At 36.1% G+C, this 23153-nt stretch overlaps 5 protein-coding genes across 9 annotated transcripts; 3 read left to right on the top strand and 2 right to left on the bottom strand.

The window, feature by feature from the left end:
- The first annotated feature begins 421 nt into the window (after positions 1–421).
- On the top strand, positions 422–2449 carry RPD1 (Ubiquitin carboxyl-terminal hydrolase family protein). The gene has a single exon (XM_012996855.2). The coding sequence runs from the start codon at positions 533–535 to the stop codon at positions 1880–1882; it is 1350 nt and encodes a 449-aa protein (XP_012852309.2). The 5' UTR covers positions 422–532; the 3' UTR covers positions 1883–2449.
- A 1288-nt stretch (positions 2450–3737) lies between these two features.
- Positions 3738–7200, top strand: LOC105971850 (E3 ubiquitin-protein ligase XBAT33). 2 transcript variants are annotated; one of them, XM_012996760.2, is made up of 10 exons: positions 3738–4450; positions 4546–4605; positions 4798–4869; positions 5008–5189; positions 5408–5568; positions 5655–5713; positions 5789–5835; positions 5914–6057; positions 6152–6243; positions 6351–7200. In XM_012996760.2, exons 1-10 carry the CDS (start codon positions 4274–4276, stop codon positions 6908–6910), a joined length of 1554 nt encoding a protein of 517 aa, XP_012852214.2. In that variant the 5' UTR covers positions 3738–4273; the 3' UTR covers positions 6911–7200. The 2 variants fall into 2 exon arrangements, with proteins under 2 accessions (XP_012852214.2, XP_088675427.1); XM_088819301.1 differs by having other exon boundaries at positions 3872–4450; positions 4738–4869.
- A 23-nt stretch (positions 7201–7223) lies between these two features.
- LOC105971852 (CEN-like protein 1) lies at positions 7224–8403 on the bottom strand. The gene is made up of 4 exons (XM_012996762.2): positions 8128–8403; positions 7972–8033; positions 7830–7870; positions 7224–7725 (listed from the first exon to the last, which is right to left on the bottom strand). The coding sequence occupies exons 1-4, from the start codon at positions 8329–8331 to the stop codon at positions 7508–7510; spliced, it is 525 nt and encodes a 174-aa protein (XP_012852216.1). The 5' UTR covers positions 8332–8403; the 3' UTR covers positions 7224–7507.
- Positions 8404–14237: 5834 nt separating this feature from the next.
- On the top strand, positions 14238–18641 carry EMS1 (Leucine-rich repeat transmembrane protein kinase). The gene has a single exon (XM_012996643.2). It carries the CDS (start codon positions 14546–14548, stop codon positions 18470–18472), a length of 3927 nt encoding a protein of 1308 aa, XP_012852097.2. The 5' UTR covers positions 14238–14545; the 3' UTR covers positions 18473–18641.
- A 301-nt stretch (positions 18642–18942) lies between these two features.
- On the bottom strand, positions 18943–20642 carry LOC105971763 (heat stress transcription factor B-2a). Of its 4 annotated transcripts, none has more exons than XM_088819304.1 (3): positions 20487–20642; positions 20081–20347; positions 18943–19982 (listed from the first exon to the last, which is right to left on the bottom strand). In XM_088819304.1, the coding sequence occupies exons 2-3, from the start codon at positions 20333–20335 to the stop codon at positions 19194–19196; spliced, it is 1044 nt and encodes a 347-aa protein (XP_088675430.1). In that variant the 5' UTR covers positions 20336–20347; positions 20487–20642; the 3' UTR covers positions 18943–19193. The 4 variants fall into 4 exon arrangements, with proteins under 4 accessions (XP_088675430.1, XP_012852099.2, XP_088675429.1 ...); XM_012996645.2 differs by having other exon boundaries at positions 20442–20607; XM_088819303.1 differs by having other exon boundaries at positions 20446–20562.
- Between the last annotated feature and the right edge of the window lie 2511 nt (positions 20643–23153).

Below are 23153 nucleotides of genomic sequence, written 5' to 3'. Positions count from 1 at the left end.
TGTTATGTTGTTTTTTCGGTTTTGAGGTGAGGATCAAAGCATGGAGAATCGACCGATCGACGGTCAAGATTAGAGTTTGACCGATCACTTGAGCTTTTGTATTTTTGGGTGCCCAAAATTCAATAGATTTCTTGGTATCTTATAAAATGAGGAGTACATTTTATTAATCAATTTTCAATTTAATTTATTGCTGGGTCATTTTAATTTGTGTGATAAATGATAATCATGTATATTTCAATTTTTCTTTTCAAAATAAAAGCTATTTATTAAATTCAAAAACAAATATATTTAACATGGATCAAGATGTAATTTCATTCTCAAGTGGGCCGTGATCCAACGAATATGCTCCCAGCCCAATAATACCGAAGAATTACATTACAACCCAGATAACTCTCTGAAATGTCATTTCCCCCCCAGATTTATTTCTAATTTCCACAAGCCCCCTCCATCTTCCCTGTTAATCCACCACCCAGCACCAAAATGAAAACCCTCTAAAACCCTAAAACCGCCGGAAAATAAATAAATTAAAAAAATGCGGTCTTTCCTCTGGTACACGGCGAAGCTATTCAGCTCCAGGACCCTGACCCTGACCCGATCCATGTCTCAATCTACATCGATCCCCAAAAAGCAAACCCGTGTTCGCGACCACGGGTACGATGATTTCATGGAAGTCGACAAAAAAGTCCGCAAAATCCTCCAATTCCAAGAGCTCATCCTCTCTCAGACCAACAACATGATCTCCGTCTCGCGCCTCGACTCCATCTCACGCCGTATCGGGTTCAAGCAATTCGAATCGGGTCGGTTCATACTCAAATTCCCCCACGTCTTCGAGGTGTTCGAGCACCCGGTCCAGCGGATCCTCTACTGCCGTCTCTCTCGAAAGGCAGCTTCTCAAATCGAGCAAGAGAACGAAGCCCTTCTGCGGCAAATACCCGACGCCGTGACCCGGATAAGGAAACTGCTGCTCCTGTCCAAAACGGGTCGGGTCAGGTTAGAACACATCCGCATTGCCCGGAAAGCGTTCGGGCTGCCCGATGATTTCGAGTACTCTGTAATCCTGAAGCACCCCCAATTTTTCCGGTTATTCGACGCCGACGAGACTAGGAATAAGTATATCGAAGCTGTGGAGAAGGAGAAGGACAGGAGTATATTAGGTGTCTCTGCAATTGAGAGAATGAGGGAAATCGAGTACAGGGAGAAGGGCGTTGACGCAGAGGACATTCGTTTTTCGTTCATTGTGAATTTTCCGCCCGGTTTCAAGTTCGGAAAGTACTACAAGATTGCAGTTTGGAAGTGGCAGAGGCTGCCCTACTGGTCGCCGTACGAGGATGTTTCCGGGTACGATTTAAGGTCGCTTGAGGCGCAAAAGAGAATGGAAAAACGGGCCGTTGCAATGATCCACGAGCTCTTGTCTTTAACCGTTGAAAAAAAGATGACGTTGGAAAGAATCGCGCATTTTAGAATGGCGATGGATTTGCCTAAAAAATTGAAGGAGTTTTTGCTACAGCATCAGGGAATATTCTATATATCGACTAGGGGTAATCATGGAAAGTTGCACACGGTTTTTTTGAGGGAGGCGTATAGGAAGGGGGATTTGGTTGAGCCGAATGAGCTGTATTTGGCTAGGAGAAAGCTCGCTGAATTGGCATTGGTTAGTCCGAGGAAAGCGAAATTGAATAAGGAGCTGTCGTATTATAGGAGAGACGGGCTTGAGGAAGATAAGGGAAGTGTTGAAAGAGGATATATCGAGGATGATTTCGAGGTGAAACGTAGTCGTAAACGAGAGGTTGAATCGGATAGTGATTCTTCTGCTTATTCGGACGATGGTGACAGTTGTAGTGGGAGTGATGTGGAGGGAGAATCTTCTTGCACCTCAGAGTAATGAAGTTTACTCGAGATTATAGAAAAAACGAGGTGGCGCCAAACGAGGCTTTAACAAATCAAGAATGGATTTTTATGCCATCCTACGAAAAGGGAAGAAACCATTCAATGCATTGTCGGGATTGCACGAGGGCGATATTCGGACAATGATAATAGCAAATTGTGGTGTTACGGAAATTATCTCGATCGGTGTTTATATTTTGCTGATTGATGAGGAAATCATCTAGAAGTTGAAGATAGAAAGGTATGAAGATTTATGAGGGGTTTCTTTAATTAATTGAAGACAAATTAATCTTGGGTTCATAAATCATTTTTTTAGGGATATCAAGATTGTGTGTGCAAGAAAATTGTAGCTTGTTTTGGTCTTTAACAAATGAAATTTAGGATTAACAATTCTTGAATCAGAAATTTAGGTACTATAAATGTATACATACACTTTTGTCTCTTTGAAATGAAATCTCAAGATTGAGACATAAAAGAATAAGTTGATGGTCTAATTCATGTTCAGGAATGCCCACCACCTCTGTATATATATAATTGAAGATATTTTTATTCGATTGAATTATTGTATTTAAATATATGGTGATGTGATAATTTCGTCTTTAAGTAAAGGAAATAAATTCAAAAAATATTTATTTCTTAATTCATATTTTGCCCAAATTATCTCAACCATTTAAAAATCATGCCCCTCCCAGATGTATTTCTCCAATAATATTTCAAGTGATTCTTGGCTCTTGCGTGTAAGCAAAAAGTGGAATTATTCTGCCCAAAAAAAAAAAAGAAAAAAAGGGCCCACCAACACAATCTTTTTTATTTTTCCAAAAGAAAAAATCTGTTTATATTATATGATTTGAAAAATATAAATATATTAGAAAAAAGAAGAAGAAAAAGACAAGGACCAGAAGCAGTGAAGCACGCATGTTTGGTAGGAACAAGGATTTGTGTTTTGTTTTGCTTTCTCCCCACTTGACCCCTCTTTTTACTACTCTCTTATTATTTTATTTTTATTTTTGAAATTAACATAATAATGATTCAATAATTATTTTTTGATACAATATAATATAAGATATGGTATTTGCAGCCTTCCAATTTTTCTTTGTCAGCAGACAGATTTGCCTCAGTCACTTGTTCTCACCTAATTCTTTACGTAGAATATTTGTATACTTGTTACATACAACAAAAGATTCATCATCACTTCTTTGAAAATTATTTAAACACTGTTTCATTAAATAATTAACCACATTTTACTGCTATTAATTGCTGCCTAGTTTAGTAATGCTGTTCAAATTTTTAATTTGGGATAATATAAACTGAAAGTCTATATTTAAAAAAAAAAAAAAAAATTATTGCAATTTTCAAAGTGAAGTTAAGGCAGTCAGTTCCACTGAGAAAAAGTGTCCCATGCTTCCTTTGTCTTGTCCGATGCCACTAATCTAACACTATGACTATGTTTTCTTTTTTTCTTTTTTTTTTTGGTCCCCTTTAATTTCTTTCGAATTTTAATTTTTTTTGGTAAAGAAAAATGATTAAAATAAATAGTACCATATTTAGATTTTTTTTTTTAATTTATAAAACAATGGGTTTGTTTATTTTAAATGATTAACTACTTGGTATTTCCAAAAGCTATATCGTATTGTGATATATTTTGATGAGTTTAAATTCAACAAGGTCCAAATCAACAATCAACGTCTAGACTTTACGAGACCCAAATTCAGCTTACATACATCAAATTAAAATCGGATAATCTTATTATAAGATAAAAATATATAATAAAAAAAACAAATTGTGAACCTAATCCGATTAATTAATGAAACGGAAGAAGGAATAATTAAGACGGTGCATGTGATTTTGTTAACAAGCATGTGGATTCCATTAATTATTCAAACTCTAAACAGTTACATTTAGTCACGTAAATTAGCTTAATTATAGTATTAGTGTAAATAATATGTGCTCAAATAAAATAAATTAAAATATTTCAAAAAAGTATTTTGTGAGGTGATTTTTAATATTATTTCCCAACTTTAAAACCAGAAAATTAGTTTTATTTTCGGGAAATCAAACACACACACACACACACTATCCCCATTTATGAACTCCAGAAAGCAGTTGAGGTTCTCGATATAATCAAAGAAAATATTTCCCCTTTCCAGTTAAATTAGGGTTCATCTTGTTTTTTTCTTTTTGTTTTTTTTTTAACTTTTTTTAATATTTAGGGGAAATTTGTTTAACGACAGTTGACCTAATCATCTTTCTTTACATATGAAGAAAAACTCCCCCAATTTCTCAGTCTCTGACATCAATAAATTATAAACCCACAAACGCACACATAATCTACCCGCAGATTTAGAGAGAGAAAAAAAATATATATTTTTAATTAGAGAGAGAGAAGAAAATGGGCAATTCATTTGGGTGCTCTGCCTCAGGTGAGAGATTGGTATCAGCTGCAAGAGATGGTGATTTTGTTGAGGCTAAAATGCTTTTGAATTGCAATCCATGCCTTGCAAAGTACTCTACCTTTGGCGGATTGAACTCTCCTCTTCATTTTGCTGCTGCTAAAGGCCACAATGAGGTCAGCTAATTAAACCCCCTTTTTTTATTATTATTATTATTTTTTTTTTTTTTTGTGTCCAAATTTTGTGATTTGTGGGAATTTTGATTTTTTAGATTGTGGCATTGTTGCTGGAGAATGGAGCTGATGTGAATTCGAGAAATTATTGTGGGCAGGTACAGAAACTTCCCCTTTTCTGCTTCTCTGATTTTGAGATCAACCCTAATTTGGATTTGATTGGTTTAATTAGATTAAGATAAGTATAATTGGGAATTCTTTTTTTTTTTTCTTTCTCCCTTGATGAACAGATCATCACTGGATCTTTCTTAGATCAGAGTCTTTAAAATGTTGTGTTGTTGCTTCTGCAGACAGCGTTAATGCAAGCGTGTCGATACGGGCACTGGGAAGTTGTTCAAACACTTCTTCTTTTTAGATGCAACGTGAGTTTTTTTTTTTTTTTTTTTTTAATGTTTCACTTCAAATGTCTTTTTCTCCTTTTCGTCGGATGATTAGATTTCTGTACTTATTATCCGATTGTCAAATTACCTTATGAGAGTCTCGTCCGTTCTGTCGTTCAGGTTATTAGAGCGGATTATCTTAGTGGGAGAACCGCTCTCCATTTTGCAGCTGTCAATGGACACGTGAGATGTATGAGATTAGTTGTTGCTGATTTTGTTCCGAGTGCTCCATACGGTTCTCTGAATGCTCAAACTAGTGACACAAACGATGCTCCTAATACCAAAAGCAAGTTTGAACAGAGGTTTGTTTGTGGCTTTTCAAGATTATGTTTTTGGCTTTCTCGTTGCTTGTCAACCACGAGGATTTATCTCAGTTTGCTTCTTTCTTCTATATCTTAAATATATTTTCCATTAGGGTATGTTTTAATTTTCTTATACATTCAACGAGACCAAAAAGACAAACTTTTCGAAATAAACCTTTAGTTCTTACTTATGAAACATTGTCCTTGTACCGCCTCAGTGCCCTGTCCAAGTTCGTGAACAAGGCGGCTGATAATGGTATCACCGCTCTTCATATGGCTGCCCTGAACGGATACTTTGACTGCGTACAGCTCCTACTCGATCTTCACGCAAATGTATTATCTGTCACATTCCATTACGGAACATCAATGGATTTGATAGGTAAATAAACTATTATTCTCTAAAAAATCTCGACAATATCTCTTCAGTGAAACCTCTTTTCTTACATACATACATTTTTCTTATAGGAGCTGGAAGCACTCCTCTGCATTACGCTGCTTGTGGAGGAAATCTAAAGTGCTGCCAGGTAACGACTAATTCACGTTTATTTACTTTTAAATCACTTCGTATAATATATAACTATGAATTTCTGCATTTACAGATCCTTCTTGCAAGAGGTGCTAGTCGTTTATCTTTAAACTGCAACGGGTAATTATTAATTCTTTTTAAAGAGATTGTTGTGTGTACATTCGAAACAATGTAATGAATTTTGTGTGCTGTTTTCAGATGGCTTCCACTTGATGTAGCAAGGATGTGGGGCCGTCATTGGCTTGAGCCCCTGCTTCAACCTAATTCCGATTTGCCGATTCCGATTTTTCCACCTTCTAATTATTTATCCCTGCCTCTCATGAGTGTGCTAAATATAGCAAGGTAAGATCTTATTTGATGGAATTATTATCATTGTTTTATTTATTTATTTATTCATTTATCCAATTAAATAATATGATTTTTTCCGTTCCGTCAGAGACTGCGGGCTGCAATTCCCAGCTAGTGCTTCTGATGATGCTGATATTTGTGCTGTTTGCTTGGAGAGAGCTTGTACTGTAGCTTCTCAAGGTTACTTTCGTCACCTGAACTAATATTTTCCTGTTTTCCGATTATTTATTTATTATTATTATTTCGGATTTTTTTCAATAAATATTTATGCTGATGTGAAATTTCAGGATGTGGGCACGAACTCTGTGTGAGATGCGCTCTGTACCTTTGCTCGACCAGCAATATTCCATCTGAGTCATCAACGCCACCTGGCACAATCCCATGCCCTCTCTGTCGGCACGGGATCGTGTGTTTTCTCAAATTGCCCGGTTCTTCAACAAAGGAAATTAAGTTACCTCTATCACTCAGCCTATGCACACCATGCATGCTTCACCACAGAGAACAAGACACATCCGAAACTGCGACCTCATCACCCGACAATACTATTACACGAAAGAAACGCACAGTGGATTCTATTTCATCAGACATTTTCTGCCCAGTCACTTGCAGCCCGTTTCCTTCCGTTTCACTCCCGTTATGCACCTGCACCGAAGGTCCCTGCCCTAATTTCGATTCGGGTGAAAGTGGGGCCCACCAAGATTCTCCCGATCGTCCGCAATCCACGGCAGCTGGCGAACAGGGGAAGATCGAAGGGGTGAGATTGGAGAAAACAACATGCTCGAATATGTTTTGGGGAAGAAGAAGCTGCAGCAGAGAGAATCAGTGCAACGCTGAGATTAATGCATGAAGCGATGATTCTTTAGTAAAAAAAATGTCGAATTAGTTTTAAAAAAAAGTAGGGCTTGCGGTTACATAGCATACACGAGTATATTCGGAAGGTGGGTTTGCTTTCTTGCAATTCGGTTTCTCGTCCACTCAAATAACTACTATATATATGTATGTTTGCAGCTTGTTGATAGTTTCTTGAATTATATGATGTATATTTTCATGGTTGCTTTTAGATATATATGTGAAGGAGCTTGTAAAAAAATCTGTATTTTTTTCATTTCTTCATGAAAGTGATTTGATTAATTATAAGACATTCTTGATTAAGGTTAAACTGACAGTAATAAGAGTAACTATCATTATTATAAGACAGGATTATCAGGGGGGGGGGGACCACAAGACAAATTTCCAGTACACACAACAAGCAAATTAAAACACACTTAACTCATAATACAAAAAACAGAACCTTAAACAAAACAAAAAAAGAAAAAGGTTGTGGGGGGACCACTGCAGTTTCCCCAAAACCTAGTAGAACTGTACTGTTCAGAGAACAGACAGAACTATAATTAAATTATTAATCCATGATTAATATATTTTAAATTTTTTTATTTTTTTTAGGTTATCTTCTTCGACAGGCGGTTTCACGTTGTGCGTTGAAGTAGACGGCGGCGACAGGTGGCCCTAATCCGTTGTCTTCAGCAAAAGTGCGAGTATTGAAATGGTTTCTTGAGGAAGGTGGATTCACGGTATGCCTTCCTCTCTGCTTGAATAAAACGAACACATAGCGGTGGATTCCGATCACTGGTTTCGGTGTTTCGTAGCTCACAATCTCTCTCCCTGATTAGTGCATGCATGTAAGTTTTTCTTATCAGCTCTAAATTTAATTAATTATCAATTAATTACTATAACACATTAACACATATGTGAAAATGACTACTTACCGAAAGATGCATCAGTGGTACCTGGAATATCTGTAACTATCCTGAAAAAAACAAAAAAAAAAAAAAAAATCATTAATTAAAAATAGAATTAAATTAGTATATTTTTATTATTTATTAGTTAAGAGTAATTAATTCAACAAACCAGTGTAGATGTTCCCTTAAGTATGGATCACTAGGGCCTGGAACATCTGGATCAGTCATCACCTAATTAATTCAAACACATGCAAACATGAAATGTAAGAAACACACACACACACACACACACATATATATATAGATGTATATATTATATGCATACAAGAGTATAAGCAGCACGTAAGTCTTCGCCGCCAATCTCGACACGGGGTTTGGAGGTAAGGACAGCTGGCATGAGCTCGTGGCCGTTAGAGACTTGCTTATTGCCATAGCTGTAGGTTATGTTCAGCTTAACACAAGGTGTGAAACTGTCTACAACTTCTCCTATTACTCTCCCTACAGACAGTGGCTCTACCAACCTCGACATATTTATTTTATTTAATTAATTACGACAAGAGATCAATTTAAAGAATGAGTTAAATTCTCTTAATTAGTATGTGAGATTGATTGAAGAATTCTGTCAAGGCTTTTATAGAGGGGGGAACTAATAAAGAAAGGTGTGCTTTGGATTACAAGTATACTATCTAAAGATTCTTGAGAATGATATGCATGTAAAATGGTGCAAGTTTTTAATATACTTCTTTTCTTCTTTATCACCGCGATGTTGAAAATTTTGTAAGTCGAGCTCGAGTAATTTTAATTTATTTTTTTCACATACTTTTGTTATGTTTTATTGATCGAGTCGAGTTGAACGAATTCTATATTTTGTTAAAACAATAAAATAATTTGATGATAGTTAAGTATATATGTAATAATAATAAATAAATAAATAATTTGTCTTTTAGCTTAGCTGCATGGTATATAAAAATGAAAACCAAGTCTGAAAGAAATTTGCAAGGAAGGTGTCCCCATCAAGATAGAATGCGAATCCACTGAATTTTCCAAGAGATGGAGGCCGATGAATATTTCTTGGGAAAATACCTCATTTGAAAATAATAATAATTAAAAATAATAAATAATAATAATAATAATAATAATATTTTATTTGATAACTAACAATTTTATAATTGTTCCTTTAAGCAATGAAACCCTTGGTCATTTCTTCTCAAGGGATAAATTTTCTTGTACTCTCGCACAATAGCTCATAAATCACACGAAAGCTATATGTAAACCGCGCTAGAAAAATCATGTGAGAAAATATTACTTGATAATTAGTAATTTGACACAATTTCACGTAACAATAAAAGAATAAAAAATTAATTGTCACCTAATTAAGTATGTATTAGTTTGAAGCACTTTTGTTGACCATCCTCTGTTAGTTTGGTAATTCCCATGCAATTCCTATTAAATAAAATATACACGATGTCAATGGGTGATTGGCTGGATGAGAATTAGAATATATTTTTTCCCACTTTAATATAATATCTTCAGCGAATGGGAATTCGACTTTTGAGGTGCTTCTCTGAATACAATACACATGACAATTATAATTAAATAAATTATTATATATACATCTAATTAATTCTTATAACCAAAGGTTGTGGGACGTGTAGTAATTCGATCAAAAGGTGTGTATATATGCTTTACCCGAAATGGTATGAAATACAATTTGTGGAAAATTCGTTGATTTATTTGATCACAATTAATTAATTTAATTAGTAGACCCATGCCATGTGGTTTCCAATCATATAGTTTCCTCTTGTGATTTGTGAAGCATATAGTTATGCTAAAGTTGATCGATGGATTGGACCCTTTAATTTGTGTTTCACTATATATCTTCTCTATTTGTCCTTTGTATATAGAAAACTTTATCCTTTTTTCACTTTAGGTTCAACTCCACTTACGGCTCAAATAGAAGCGATCACACGTGCGGGCCCGGCCTATCCCATTGAATTAGTCTCAACTCGCAAAAAACAAGACGGCTCGTCCTCAACAGTCGAGCACAACTCGAACTAATCACATCATTCACACGTGTGATCTGACCATAAATAGAGTAGGGCGGCCACCACCCATCCCTATGATCTGACCATAAATAGAGTACTCCCCAACACTCCTTTTTGCAGGTCTCCTAGGAACACGTGGACTTCTCGTTTAGGTTTTCTTTGATCCCGGTCCATTATATATTCAATTGAGCCATTTAAACTACATGATAACATGTCGGCAGAAGGGGTGGATTAGTTCACACACACATTGCATTCCTTGAAAACTGTAATAGGTGAAATAATTATTTTGATCTATATGATGATCATATAAATTACGAATTCCAAAAGGAGGGGATAAGATATATTTAGGGTGATTTCGTCCAAATGTGACATTTTTTTCTTCGATCTTTTTAAATTTTTGTATAATATTAGTAATATAATCTACATGCCATTAAAAATTTATAAGATTTAGGTAGTGAGGTTAAGTTGATTACTAAAATAATAAATTTCAACTAATGACACTTATAACTATAATAAATATTGATTTAATTATATTCGATGTTTTGAGGGTTGAGGTGAGAACGATAATTTTTCTTTCTTTCTTTTTCTTCTTTTTCTTTTTAGGAAATAGTATCCGTTCAATAAAAAGTTGTTGCATGCCTTTAATATTGAAGTAATTAAAAAAAATGCAGCGAATATTTCTTTTATTAGAATCTAATTATGTGACAAACACTTTTAAGGGCTCTTGTGTTGTTTACCAATAGTTTGAGAACAAGTGGGGGACGATACTCTTATAAAAAGTTTTGAACGGCTAAATTATTTGTGAAGTGGGGTTTAATTATATTTTGTTGAAATATATATATATATTTATAGGGTAAATTACAAACACCCCCTGGGGTATGATCAATTTACGAAAAAACCCTCTTGTTTGGATAATTACATTACCCCCTCAACTATAATTTTTTCTTACACTTCCACTCTTATGGTGTCAAATTCAACATGATCATCTAGATTTCATGGAATATGCTCTAGTTTGTACTCGTTTTGTGTAAAAAATACAGTTTCTTATGCACCACAATCTGATATATACAAGCCAAAAAACACATATTATGATCATCTTGCTTCAAAATGTATGTTGAAATGGGATAAACGGGTACAAAAGTGATAATATTCCATATAATTTCGAAGATTCCACTAAATTTGAGGATTTGAGGGGGTGATTGTAATTATCCAAACAAGAGGGGGGTTTTCGTAATTTAACCATACCTCAGGGAGGTGGTTGTAATTTACCCCATATTTATATATTTCAATTTAATTCAATATGCATCGGGATTGGCGTCTAGTAAATTGACACGTCCGACGATTAAAAGACAAAAAATAACTAAAAGAATTATTTGAATATAGTCATTCTCATATTCCTAAATTCCACTTGTATTATTCTACCCAATGGGCAGCCGACACGTTGAGAACCGTCCTTTTTCAGTCAATTTGGGATGGTCTATTTCAATTTTTTTGACAGCCGAATATGACTACTAAGAAAAAAGAATACTTCTATTACAACAAGTTATATGAAGATGTAGATCGAAGTAAGTAGTTGTGGTGTAATTAACCAAAAAGCAAAGAAATAAATGATTAATAAATAATTATTCATTATTCATTAAAGAAGTTGGTTGTAAGAAAAAATAGGTGGTTATAATAATCAAAGATTTCAAATCATCTAAATGTCCATTATATTACCATGTGCACATATTAATAATGCTAAAACTTAGTGTATAAAAGTTTTACAGCTAAATGGTTCACTCAAATATTAAGGAAATTCAAAGCGTGAGCATTCTGACGGTCAAGTCTGTTTGAATTACTAGGGAAAAATATAGGTATATATATAATATATATAGATGTGTGTGTAGGCTATTTTTTTTTTTTTTTATAACTGAAATGTATTGAATGAATCAGTCCTAACCTAACTCATTTAAAGGATTTTCATCTTGTAATATTATTTTCAATGAAACAATTTAATTATAAAAAAAATATAAAATAAAATATATTTGGTCAAAATTCAACGCAGATATACATATAGTATCAAAATAAAAATAGATGTTGACCCTTCATCTTCCCAGATGTTGACACATATCAAAATTCATGATTCTCTACTTAATAATAAATAGCATAGATTATGAAAGCTCTCCTTGACTTGGGATAAATTATGAAAAAACACCTTCATCTATATGTAATTATCAAAAATCCCCCAATATTTATTTCAATCTTACACTGACCCCCGTGAAAAATTACTCCTTAAGAAGGCCGGTGTAAGACATAAACAAACATCGGTATGATTTTGGCAATTGCGGATGAATGAGGGTGTTTTTTATAATTTAGTCTAAGTTAAGGGGGTTCCGTAATTTTCTATAATAAATAATTTTGTTTATAAAGTACTTAATTGCGAATTGGTCTCCTTAAATGGCGTGTGACCCATGTCAACCCATTTAGCAGGCCGAATTTTATCCAAAAATAAAGCCCAACAAGAAAAAGGCTTTAGTCCATTAATAATCAGACGATCCGTAATCAATAGTCATCATAAATAGTATTTATTAATTTTTAATACATTAAGCACCGGTCCAACATTGCAATTAAATTCTTAGAGAAATATTTAAATAAATAAAAATAGTATAACCAATCAAAACCCAATTTGTTAGTCCAACTTCAATCCCCATGATGAAAATTGCAGACCCAAGTTTGTGAGTGATAACATCCACTTAATTAAGTACTTTATTCAATTTAATGCACAATAAATATTTTATATATATAGACACTATCTATAGTCATTTCACTTTCTTTATCCCACTTCTTCCACTTGCCATTGCTTTCAATACTATCACCTAATACAACTTTTCACCACTTCCTGCTTTTTTCCCAAAATTTATGCGTGCACGTTTTCCTTTTTAAATATTTATTTATTTATATATATATATAATTAAAACCAAGTAAATGTTGGATACAGATAATTAATTTTCTGGCACACAAACAGTTCGTCCCATTTAATTTACTGTTTGTGCTGTGCACCATTTAATTACATTTTGTTACCGCACTGTAAAACAATTACATTGTAGATATTAATCTATTTTACATTATACAATTATTTATATATAGTAATTGCTTATTTGGTCTGATCAGAAACTTATCTCTCTATTGACTCATCTGGTCAAACTAATGATTAAGTTTCGTACTATATATATACATACATATATTTAAGGAATTTAATTAGACACGTTCTGTGAAAGATTAACATGTGCAGTAATCTTTTTTTGCAAGGGCAGGTGTTTTGTTTGTTTAAGGATGATTAAAGCTAAGTTAAACAAGATTAAGAAGACAAATTATTATAATTCCGTATTAGGAAAGTGGAAGAAGAAGAAAACAGAGGGTATTTGTCTGTTTCCTGTTGAGAGACAGCTGAAATCTGGGGCTCTTTTCAGGCCCACCCCCAATTACTATATTCATATTTACTCTCTAGTCCCATCAAGAATCTTTTTCCCTATTTACAAGCCACTCCCCCACACTTTCACAATGACGATACTACCCTTTCATTTCTATTTTTCTTTTAAAGTTTAATTTACAAACAAAATAAATATATTTGAGGTGAAAATGATATATGCCCTCTGAACTGTAAGCCGTTTTTCATACTTTCTCTACATATGTTTTTTTGCACATACTTTCAGTTAACTAATTATTTTAGCGCCCGATAGTTACAAACTTGTCATTTTCACAAAATAAAATTCCAAGGAAGTCAAACCACACGAATTTAATTGGTGTAAATCCATTTCATGATATTTCTATCTTTGTTGTAAATATTATAAATTTCTCCCCTTTTAAAAAATTTCCATTTCTAATTTTCCAAGAATTGTAGAAGTTACAGATCAAACAACCAAAGCAAGTTAGTGTTGTTCAACATGGATTGTATTGAAGAAAGTAGAAGTCACGTGAAATGATAAGTTTATCCATACCAAATTCACACCAAATGTACGTGATTTGACTTTTGGTGACTTTTCTTCTAAAATCGCATTTTTTTTGCAAATGCACTATTGTATAATTAGTTTCATTTAGTTTTGGGGTGAAATGCATTTTATTCAATTAATTTCAAACGTTATAATTTTACATAATCTACCTATTTAAGAAAGACTTTTGAATTATTTCCAGGGGCATAATGGTCAAAACACAAGATATGGTTCTGCCAAAGAATCGATATCAAATGAAGGAAAAAAACTGGGAAAAACTGACAAGCTGATGGTGAGTGTCAGACAAACTCCAAACCCTTTTCGTATTCTTTTGAAACTAGTACTTTACAATTAGGGGGGCGGTCCCCCCCCCACCCCCACCCTAGATATCAAACGACGCCGTCTCCCCACCCTTCAAACTCTCCCCCCTGCATGCCACCTCACCAAGACAAAAAAATAATTTCTCCAATAAAAAAAAAAAACCAAAAAAAATTAAAACTTTTAATTTGGAGGTGTGTACCATCAACGCCCTCTTCATGTTCCCAACAAACTGTACTCCTCCTCCCCTTTCTCTCTCCTCTCTTTCTCTCTCTAGACATCCCTTTCGATTTTCAAGGAAACACTTCCGAATTCTCTCTCTCTATCTCTCTCCATAATCTCTGCTTAAATGCGCCACAATGTGTGAAACCCTTGCCAAGATTTGATTTTTTTTCTTCAGAGTTTTCAAATAATGGCGTTTAAGCAGTTGCTTTGCATTTTGATCCTGTTCGAGTTGAGTTTTTTCTTCGCAACAAACAATGCCGTTTCGTTGCAGAAGAAATTTGATGGAAGCCCTGATGCAGAGATTTTGCTGTTGTTTAAGAAGTCTCTCGAAAACCCTGAAATTCTGGTTTCATGGAACCCTTCACTCTCTCACTGCAACTGGACCGGAGTGTACTGCGAAGAAGACCGAGTCACCTCACTCGTTCTGTCGACTCACACACTCACTGACCAACTGAGGGGTCCCCTTCCCGCTTCTCTGTTCTCTCTCACCACCCTCATTGTGCTGGATCTTTCGTCCAATAAGTTTGACGGCGACATTCCGGCGGGCATTGGTTCGCTCAACCGGCTGAAAGTGTTGGACTTGGGTTACAATCACCTCTCCGGCGAGTTACCGAGCCAACTTGGTGACCTGACTCGTCTGCAGAATCTCAGACTCGGTCCTAACTTCTTCACCGGAAAAATCCCTGCTGAAATCGGAAACTTGGTAAGCCTCGAATCTCTTGACCTCTCTGGTAATTCCCTCGCCGGAAATATTCCACCTCAGATCGGAAACATGACCCAGCTTCGAATTTTGGCTCTTGGAAATAATTTTCTGACGGGCACTCTGCCTTCTAATCTCTTTCCAAATCTTCACTCCTTGTCTTCATTCGACGTTTCGAATAATTCTCTCTCTGGAAATATTCCTCTCGAAATCGGAAACCTATCCTCCCTCACAGAGATTTTCCTCGGCGACAACCATTTCTCCGGCGTTTTCCCGCCGGAGATTGGCCGGTTGTCTAATCTTGAAATTTTATCCTCCCCTTCTTGTTCGTTCAACGGCCCTTTACCTCAGACATTCTCAAAGCTAACATCTTTGGGCAAACTCGATCTTTCGTCGAACCCTTTACAGTGTTCCATCCCTAAAATCATCGGAGATTTGCAAAATCTTACCGTGTTGAACCTTGTTTACGCTGAGCTTAACGGTAGCATTCCGGCGGAGATTGGAAAATGCCGAAACTTAAAAGTGTTGCTGCTTTCTTTCAACTCTCTTACCGGAATGTTGCCCGAGGAGCTATCCGATTTGTCTTTGATGACATTTTCCGCCGAAAAGAATCTGCTCTCGGGCCCATTGCCTTCTTGGCTTGGAAAATGGACAATGGTCGATTCGATATTGCTTTCCAACAATCGATTTTCGGGCAAAATCCCGCCCGAGATTGGAAACTGTTCGATGCTGAGTCACATTAGCTTCGGCAGTAACTTGCTTACAGGGGAGATTCCAAAAGAGCTGTGCAACGCAGTTTCTCTTACGGAGATTGAGCTCGACCATAATTTTCTCACCGGGAGTATCGAAGAAACTTTCGTGAAGTGTGGAAATCTGACTCAGTTAGTGCTGCTCGATAATAAGCTTGTCGGTTCTGTTCCTGATTATTTATCAGAGCTCCCTTTGATAGCTCTTGAGTTGGATTCAAACAATTTCACCGGTTCAATCCCGGTGAGTATTTGGAGTTCACCGAATCTGATCGAGTTTTCCGCCGCAAATAATCAGTTGGAGGGTTCTCTTCCGAAGGAGATCGGGAATGCTGCATCGTTGGAGAGCATTGTTCTTCCAAACAATCGAATAACCGGTACAATTCCTGCAGAGATTGGGAAACTTCAATTTCTGTCTGTTCTGAATTTGAACTCCAATTTTCTCGAAGGGAATATTCCAAGTGAGATTGGAAACTGCACCGCTCTTGCAACGTTGGATTTGGCGAAGAACAACCTCAACGGTTCCATTCCAGAAGAGTTAGCCGATTTGCCTCAGTTGCAATGCCTTGTTCTTTCGTATAACAATCTGTCTGGGAATATTCCTCCCAAAAGTCCCAAGTATTTTCAGCAGGTTTCGGTTATTCCCGATTCGAGCTATGTTCAGCATCATGGAATCTACGATCTTTCGCACAACAGATTGAGCGGTTCGATTCCTCAAGAACTTGGGAACTGTGTTGTTTTGGTGGATCTTCTTCTCAACAACAATATGCTTTCCGGGGCGATCCCTAGTTCTTTATCGCGCTTATCCAATCTCACGACTTTGGATTTGTCTGAAAACTTACTTAATGGTTCTATACCTCGTCAATTTGGCGGTTCGGTGAAGCTGCAGGGGTTGTACCTTGGGAACAATCTGCTCACAGGTACAATCCCAGATAGCCTCGGTGGATTGATTGGATTGGTGAAGCTTAATTTGTCTTCCAATATGTTAACCGGTTCAATTCCACCGAGTTTTGGCAAGTTGAATGGGCTTACTCATTTGGACTTGAGCTCCAATTTGCTGAGCGACGAGCTTCCTTTAGCCATGTCTGGAATGGTACATCTTGTGGGGTTTTACGCGCAGCATAACAATCTTTCGGGTCATATAACCGAGCTATTCAAAGATTCCATTCTTTGGAGAGTTGAAATTGTGAATTTAAGCAGCAACTCGTTTAGCGGGCAATTGCCAAGATCGTTGGGCAATATGTCCTATCTGACAGTCTTGGATATCCATGGAAACGGTTTTACGGGTGAAGTACCGTCTGAACTCGGAAATCTCGCACAGCTCGAGTATCTTGATGTCTCGGGGAATATGCTAATTGGAGAAATTCCCAATCAAGTTTGTGGTTTGACGAATCTCGTTTTCTTGAATCTTGCCGAAAACGAGCTGGTGGGCCCCATTCCAAGAACCGGCATTTGCAAGAATCTGACAGAAGCTTTTCTAACGGGGAACAAGAATCTATGTGGCGGAATCACGGGGATAAGATGCCCTTTGAAGAGCTTTGCAAGAAAATCGTCTCTGCTAAATGTATGGGGACTGGCATCACTTGTTGTAGGAATTGTTTTAATAGCCCTTTCGGTGATTATAGTGCTGAAAATCTGGTCAAACAGAAGCAGCAGAAACGACCCCGAAGATATTTCAGACAGCAAATTGAACAGCTCGGACGAACAGAATCTTTACTTCTTGAGCAGCAGCAGATCGAAGGAGCCACTAAGCATCAACATCGCAATGTTCGAGCAGCCACTGCTGAAACTGACACTAGTCGACATACTCGAGGCAACAAACAATTTCTGCAAATCGAACATTATCGGAGACGGTGGTTTCGGTACAGTGTACAAAGCACTTTTACCTGACGGAAAAATCGTGGCAGTAAAGAAGCTGAGCCAAGCCAAAGCTCAAGGCCAGCGCGAGTTTCTAGCTGAAATGGAAACTCTCGGCAAAGTTAAACATCGAAACCTCGTTTCTTTGCTTGGGTATTGTTCCTACGGTGAGGAGAAAGTGCTCGTTTACGAGTACATGGAAAATGGGAGTTTGGACCATTGGCTGAGGAACAGAACCGGAACTCTTGCCGTCTTGGATTGGACCAAACGGTTTAAGATTGCACTCGGTGCTGCACGTGGGCTAGCTTTTCTCCATCACGGGTTTATTCCACACATAATTCACCGAGATATAAAAGCTAGTAATATCCTTCTTAATCAAGATTTTGAACCGAAGGTGGCTGATTTCGGGTTAGCGAGGTTGATTAGTGCGTGCGAGACTCACGTGAGTACCGATCTAGCTGGCACTTTCGGGTACATTCCTCCAGAGTATGGTCAGAGCTGGAAATCGACTACGAGGGGGGATGTGTATAGTTTCGGTGTGATACTTTTGGAGTTGTTGACCGGAAAGGAACCGACGGGGCCCGATTTTAAGGATATCGAAGGTGGTAATTTGGTGGGGTGGGTTTTCTTGAAAGTGAAGAATGGTTTGGCTGTGGATGTTCTTGATCCGGTTGTGCTCGATGCCGATTCGAAGCAGATGATGCTGCAGACGTTGCAGATTGCTGTCGTATGCTTGTCCGAGAATCCGGTGAACAGGCCTACAATGCTGCATGTCCTTAAATTCTTGAAAGGGATTAAGGATGATGAGTAAGGAGTTGCTGGTAAATGTTTGTTCTTGAATAAATATTATTTCTGTTTAATTAGACTTTTATAATTTGTTGTATTTACTGTTTTATCACCTTCTAGTACCTATATTCCTTATGTTATGTAATCAGAAGTATCTGTTGAATGTTCAATCTAAAGTACTGGTTTATGTTTTATTTGAATGATTTATTTTTATCAAGACAAATTGTTGGCTGGTCATTGGTCAATAATGAACGGCTTAGCTTACCATTAACTTTTAATCACTTTTGACCAAATTTGAAGAAAACATTTATGATAGTTAATCCTAATTATGTTTGGATAACACAATCTTTATTTTATTTCTTTTCCTTGCCAAGTAAAACGGAGATCCAAAGAATTAAAATATGACTTGAGAATAAATAGTAGTTGATAATCATTATATACCCTGGAATGTCCATATTCAACTTAACAATTTATTATTAATATTAAAATGGCAAATAAAAAAAAAATAATTTATTTATAATTAGAAGAAAGAAACACTAGGATAGGAATGAGGAACCTTCCCGAAAAGGGTGCTTTGCAAAGATTACTGAGACACGTGACTCTGTTTCGCACGTGCCTCACCCTAGCCTCCTAGTACGTACACACAATCCTCTAGACTATTCTAATCAATAAATCATATATTCTATATGAAAATGGAATCAATCGTCTGCACTAATCCCCACCGTTACACCTGAAGTACACCAATTTTATACCCTACGATTTCTCGAGTTGCTCCGCCTCAACCACGACGCCTCCGCCAGATCATCGTCGCCGCTGTTATCTTCATCCATCGGTTCGGGTTTGATATCCAGACCCGGCTGCTGCAGCTGGAGCTCCATTTCATGATCCGCCGAACTACCTTCGCCTTCCCTACCACGCTTGAGCCCTATGGGCACTCCGAACAATCTGGCGCCTATTTCCTCCGCTGCGGATCTGATATTACATGCTTCGCCGCCGTGCGCCGCCGCGGCGACGACGGCGGTTTGGATTTCTTCGCAGAATCTCGTCATCGGTAGTAGATCCAACGGTTTCACGCCGTTCTCAGCCATGTATTGTTTACAGCTAAGCCCGGGGCGATCGTTGCTGTTACTGCTGCTGTTATGTTTGTTCGTGCCGGCGAAATTCGACATCAAAGCGTAAATATTGTTACACAGGCTCTTCATTTGGTCCAACTCTTTACTGAGCTGCACGTTTTGTTTCCTGAGCCTCTCGTTCTCTCCGATTAGCTCTGCCGTGCTTCCGCTGAACTCGCGGACGGTGCCGGGGGAATTAGATGAGGAAAGTACTTGCTCCTCGCCGGAGTCCGACGGAGACACCGTCCGCTGTGGTGCAGCTGGAGTTAGGTGCTCTGACACCGCCGCACACAGCGTCGCCGCCGCTGTCGGCGGCGGCGTAGCAATTTTCCGGCGCTGAATTTCGCACAACAGCTTTTTCTCGTCTTTTCGGAAGCATTCATTGGAGAACTCCCACCGATCAGGCATAACCTTCCTAAATCCCTAAAAATTCATCAAATAAGCAACTCAATCAATAACCGAAAAAAAAAACCCCAAAATTCCTCGTTACAGATCGAAGGATTCGATTAGCAAAAGCTCACGTAAGTATTCAGTTGCCGAACGAAACTGGAGAAATTGTTGTGCTTGAAATACTTTGGCAGCAAATCTCTGGCAAACTCCGTCGGATTCCAAACGATGAAAGTAGATCCGTCTTCATTCCACGAAATGATGTCATCAATCGCGGTATCATCGACAAGCTGATAAGTTTTGGTCAAAAACGGCGTCGGAAGAGACCTTGGCATATCGGCGGCCGTAGATTCCCCTCCACCAGTCCGATCCACCGGCGGCGGAGTCATACCGCTCCTCTCCTATCAAAAACCAGAAAAATCAACCATCAATCTCAACAACAAACACCAAAAAAAAAAATGAACGAAGATAACAGAAGGCAAAAATTAAACTTACACACAGGTTAATTCAGTTAAAAATCAAATCAAATCAAATTGTGACCTGTGGGGGTAGAGAGAGAAAGAGAGGAGCGATAGAGAGAGAAAGAGTTATAGTAATTCCAGAAGGTTCCTTTGAGTGTATAATTAGGGAAAAGGAGATAAAAGGGGAAATTTAGGTGTGTGAGAAAAATGGTGGAAAAGGGTGGAAATGAAAAGTGAAAGGGAAGGAAAGAGCGAGAAGTTTCGGTGGGGTATATATGTAATATGTGGGGGGTGGCCGTTGAAGAGTGGATTGAGTCAGACAAGCTCAATTAATTCTGGACAAACTGTAATTAGTGTGCCGTTGAATTTTCTTAATTACGTGTTTTGTTTAATGGAGTAGTACTTAAATACAATTAATTCAAGTGAGACTTTAGAATCTAATATGTGGATTTTTGGGTTGAATTTTGGGGGATTTGACTGAATCAATTTATTGACACTAATCCAAATTTTGGATTTTATCAATGTGAAATATTTTCATAATTCAATTAGGATTTTCACTGGGAAATATATAATATAGTTGTTATTTTAACTTTTTGTAATTTATTATGGGAATCTGATTGTGGGGGTTGATTGGGGAAATATTTAATTTTGGTTTGGTCAAATTAAATCAGCTGTAATTATGATGAATCCAAATTCTGGATTTTGGTTTTCAATTGCTCGTGTGAACTGGATTTATATATATATATATATATATATATATATATATATATATTATATACATAGCCAACAATCTTTACAAAATTTTATTATGGCCAGATTTTGATGCATGTATATAATAATTATATTTATACAGTTAAATCTCCATAAATTAATATAGTCGGGATTATAAATTTTTTATTAATTTAACGAATTATTAAATATTTAAATTATAGAATTAATAATTTAACACACCGACTAGGGACAGGGAGAAACTTTTATTTAATCGAGATTATTATTTAACTGAGTAGTAATTTATCGAGGTTTTACCGTATTTCATTTGTTAGTAATTAGCATTTTTTTCCCATGCAACGTAATATTTCAAAATTGAAAAAAAAAATATTATTTAATAAATGATAATAATAATTATAATAAGAAATGAATTGAGACAGAAGAAAAGTCTAAATATAGCATCTTCGTGAGTAGTGCAACGAATCGAGACAAACAATTGGAATTTATGGCTTTAATTACACTACTAACACGATCTTTAGTCAAACGAGTTGACAATTAAATGGGGTAAATGAAATATACTACTTTGAAATACCAGTAATACTAATATTGATCGAATATTCCTTTTTTCATTATTGATTTAATATCTAATTTTGTATTTTTCAGGTATTCACGTCAATCTTGTATTGAGCAAATTCTGTATATACAGGGAAAATTCTATTCATTTAGCGAATTATTAAATTATCGAGTTAATAATTTAACACGTTTTCACCGAATCGGGACCGAAAGAAACTATTATTTAATCAAGATTATTAATTTATTGAATATTAATTTATCGAGATTCTACTGTATAGCCTGAGTTTCTTCACTGAAGATGATTTTATTTGTTTATTTATTTATATTGTTCAATATATACAATTATAAAAAAAAAAAAAAAAAAAAAAAAAAAAAAAAAAAAAAAATCTGCATTAACGGAAGAAAATGTATTCCGATAGAACAAAAAATCCCTTTTCTTGTGTGAATTCTTTCAGTTCACACATTGTAGATATATACATACACTGATACACAAAAAAAAAAAAAAAAAGATACACATATCTAATTATACAAAAAAAAAAAAAAAAAAAATCTTATGTGGCTGAAAATAAAAACTAGTGGCAGAAAGCTGATTCTGATCCAAACTCAGATTGAAGATTTTTGGTCCCCCTCAGACAATTTGCAGAACCAGAATCTTGATGGATAGAACAACTGATTATTATGTTGCCTATTTCCCATTTATCTTATCCTCAAACCCTACAAAAATACAATTTATTATATTTCATCATCCATAAATAAAGAAAATGACTTTTTTTTTGTTCTTGTTATTACAATATCATATTTCTATACTTTATTTTATTTTGAAATGTTCTTTCATTTTCCTTATCTTTTATTTTGAATTTTTATAAATAAAATTCAGAAAAAAATTGGAATTTGATAACTGTGTAGTCCAAAAAGCCCAACTTATGATATAAATAAAATCCAGAAGGTGAGCCCATAGGGATAAAAAATCAAAAAGACTTCTCCTTTGGGCTTTGTCATTATCTTGGATATATGAAAAGAAAAATTAGTTATTTTCTATTAAAAAAAAAAGAAGAAATTCGTTATATTAAATAAATTGAGTTTTCATAAATTAATTTGCAATAAGAATAAGTAATATTAAATTCAGTATATTGGTTCACTGGACCCTGATTGTTGAATGGGGGGAAATGGGCTTTGGCCGAAAAGGACTACTAGCAGATTCGTAGACAAGTGGAGGAGATAAATTCTAATAATTCTTATTCTTTTTTATCTATATATTTTCGTTTCTAAACCATGGAATAGATGATAAATAATTAAATATAGCCATGATCTTGATATATAGCCATAAGAATCAATGCTATTTAATTTGGGCCGTTTGGCCTAGGCCCATCAAAGGTAAATCAATCTCAATTTTCATAGTTCAACCGGTTTGGTGATGGTAAGTTTGTGCAAAGGTTATAGAATCGAGTACTGACAACCACAATAT

This window comes from Erythranthe guttata, chromosome 6, assembly GCF_056151865.1.
Source record: "Erythranthe guttata isolate IM_541 chromosome 6, IM_541, whole genome shotgun sequence".
Classification (NCBI taxonomy): domain Eukaryota; kingdom Viridiplantae; phylum Streptophyta; class Magnoliopsida; order Lamiales; family Phrymaceae; genus Erythranthe; species Erythranthe guttata.
The sequence above is the reverse complement of the archived record's forward strand: the minus strand, read 5'-3'. Positions and strand labels throughout refer to the sequence as shown.

Coding starts and splice junctions, on each gene's coding strand:
- LOC105971852 (XM_012996762.2), bottom strand. CDS start 8,331: ATGTCGAGGTTGGTAGAGCCACTGTCTGTAGGGAGAGTAATAGGAGAA. Junction 8,034..8,127: donor TACGTGCTGCTTATACTCTT/GTATGCATATAA, acceptor TGAATTAATTAG/GTGATGACTGATCCAGATGT. Junction 7,726..7,829: donor TACCACTGATGCATCTTTCG/GTAAGTAGTCAT, acceptor TGCACTAATCAG/GGAGAGAGATTGTGAGCTAC.
- EMS1 (XM_012996643.2), top strand. CDS start 14,546: ATGGCGTTTAAGCAGTTGCTTTGCATTTTGATCCTGTTCGAGTTGAGT.
- RPD1 (XM_012996855.2), top strand. CDS start 533: ATGCGGTCTTTCCTCTGGTACACGGCGAAGCTATTCAGCTCCAGGACC.
- LOC105971850 (XM_012996760.2), top strand. CDS start 4,274: ATGGGCAATTCATTTGGGTGCTCTGCCTCAGGTGAGAGATTGGTATCA. Junction 4,451..4,545: donor CTGCTAAAGGCCACAATGAG/GTCAGCTAATTA, acceptor TTGATTTTTTAG/ATTGTGGCATTGTTGCTGGA. Junction 4,870..5,007: donor TTCTTCTTTTTAGATGCAAC/GTGAGTTTTTTT, acceptor TCTGTCGTTCAG/GTTATTAGAGCGGATTATCT.
- LOC105971763 (XM_088819304.1), bottom strand. CDS start 20,335: ATGACTCCGCCGCCGGTGGATCGGACTGGTGGAGGGGAATCTACGGCC. Junction 19,983..20,080: donor TTCGGCAACTGAATACTTAC/GTGAGCTTTTGC, acceptor ATGAATTTTTAG/GGATTTAGGAAGGTTATGCC.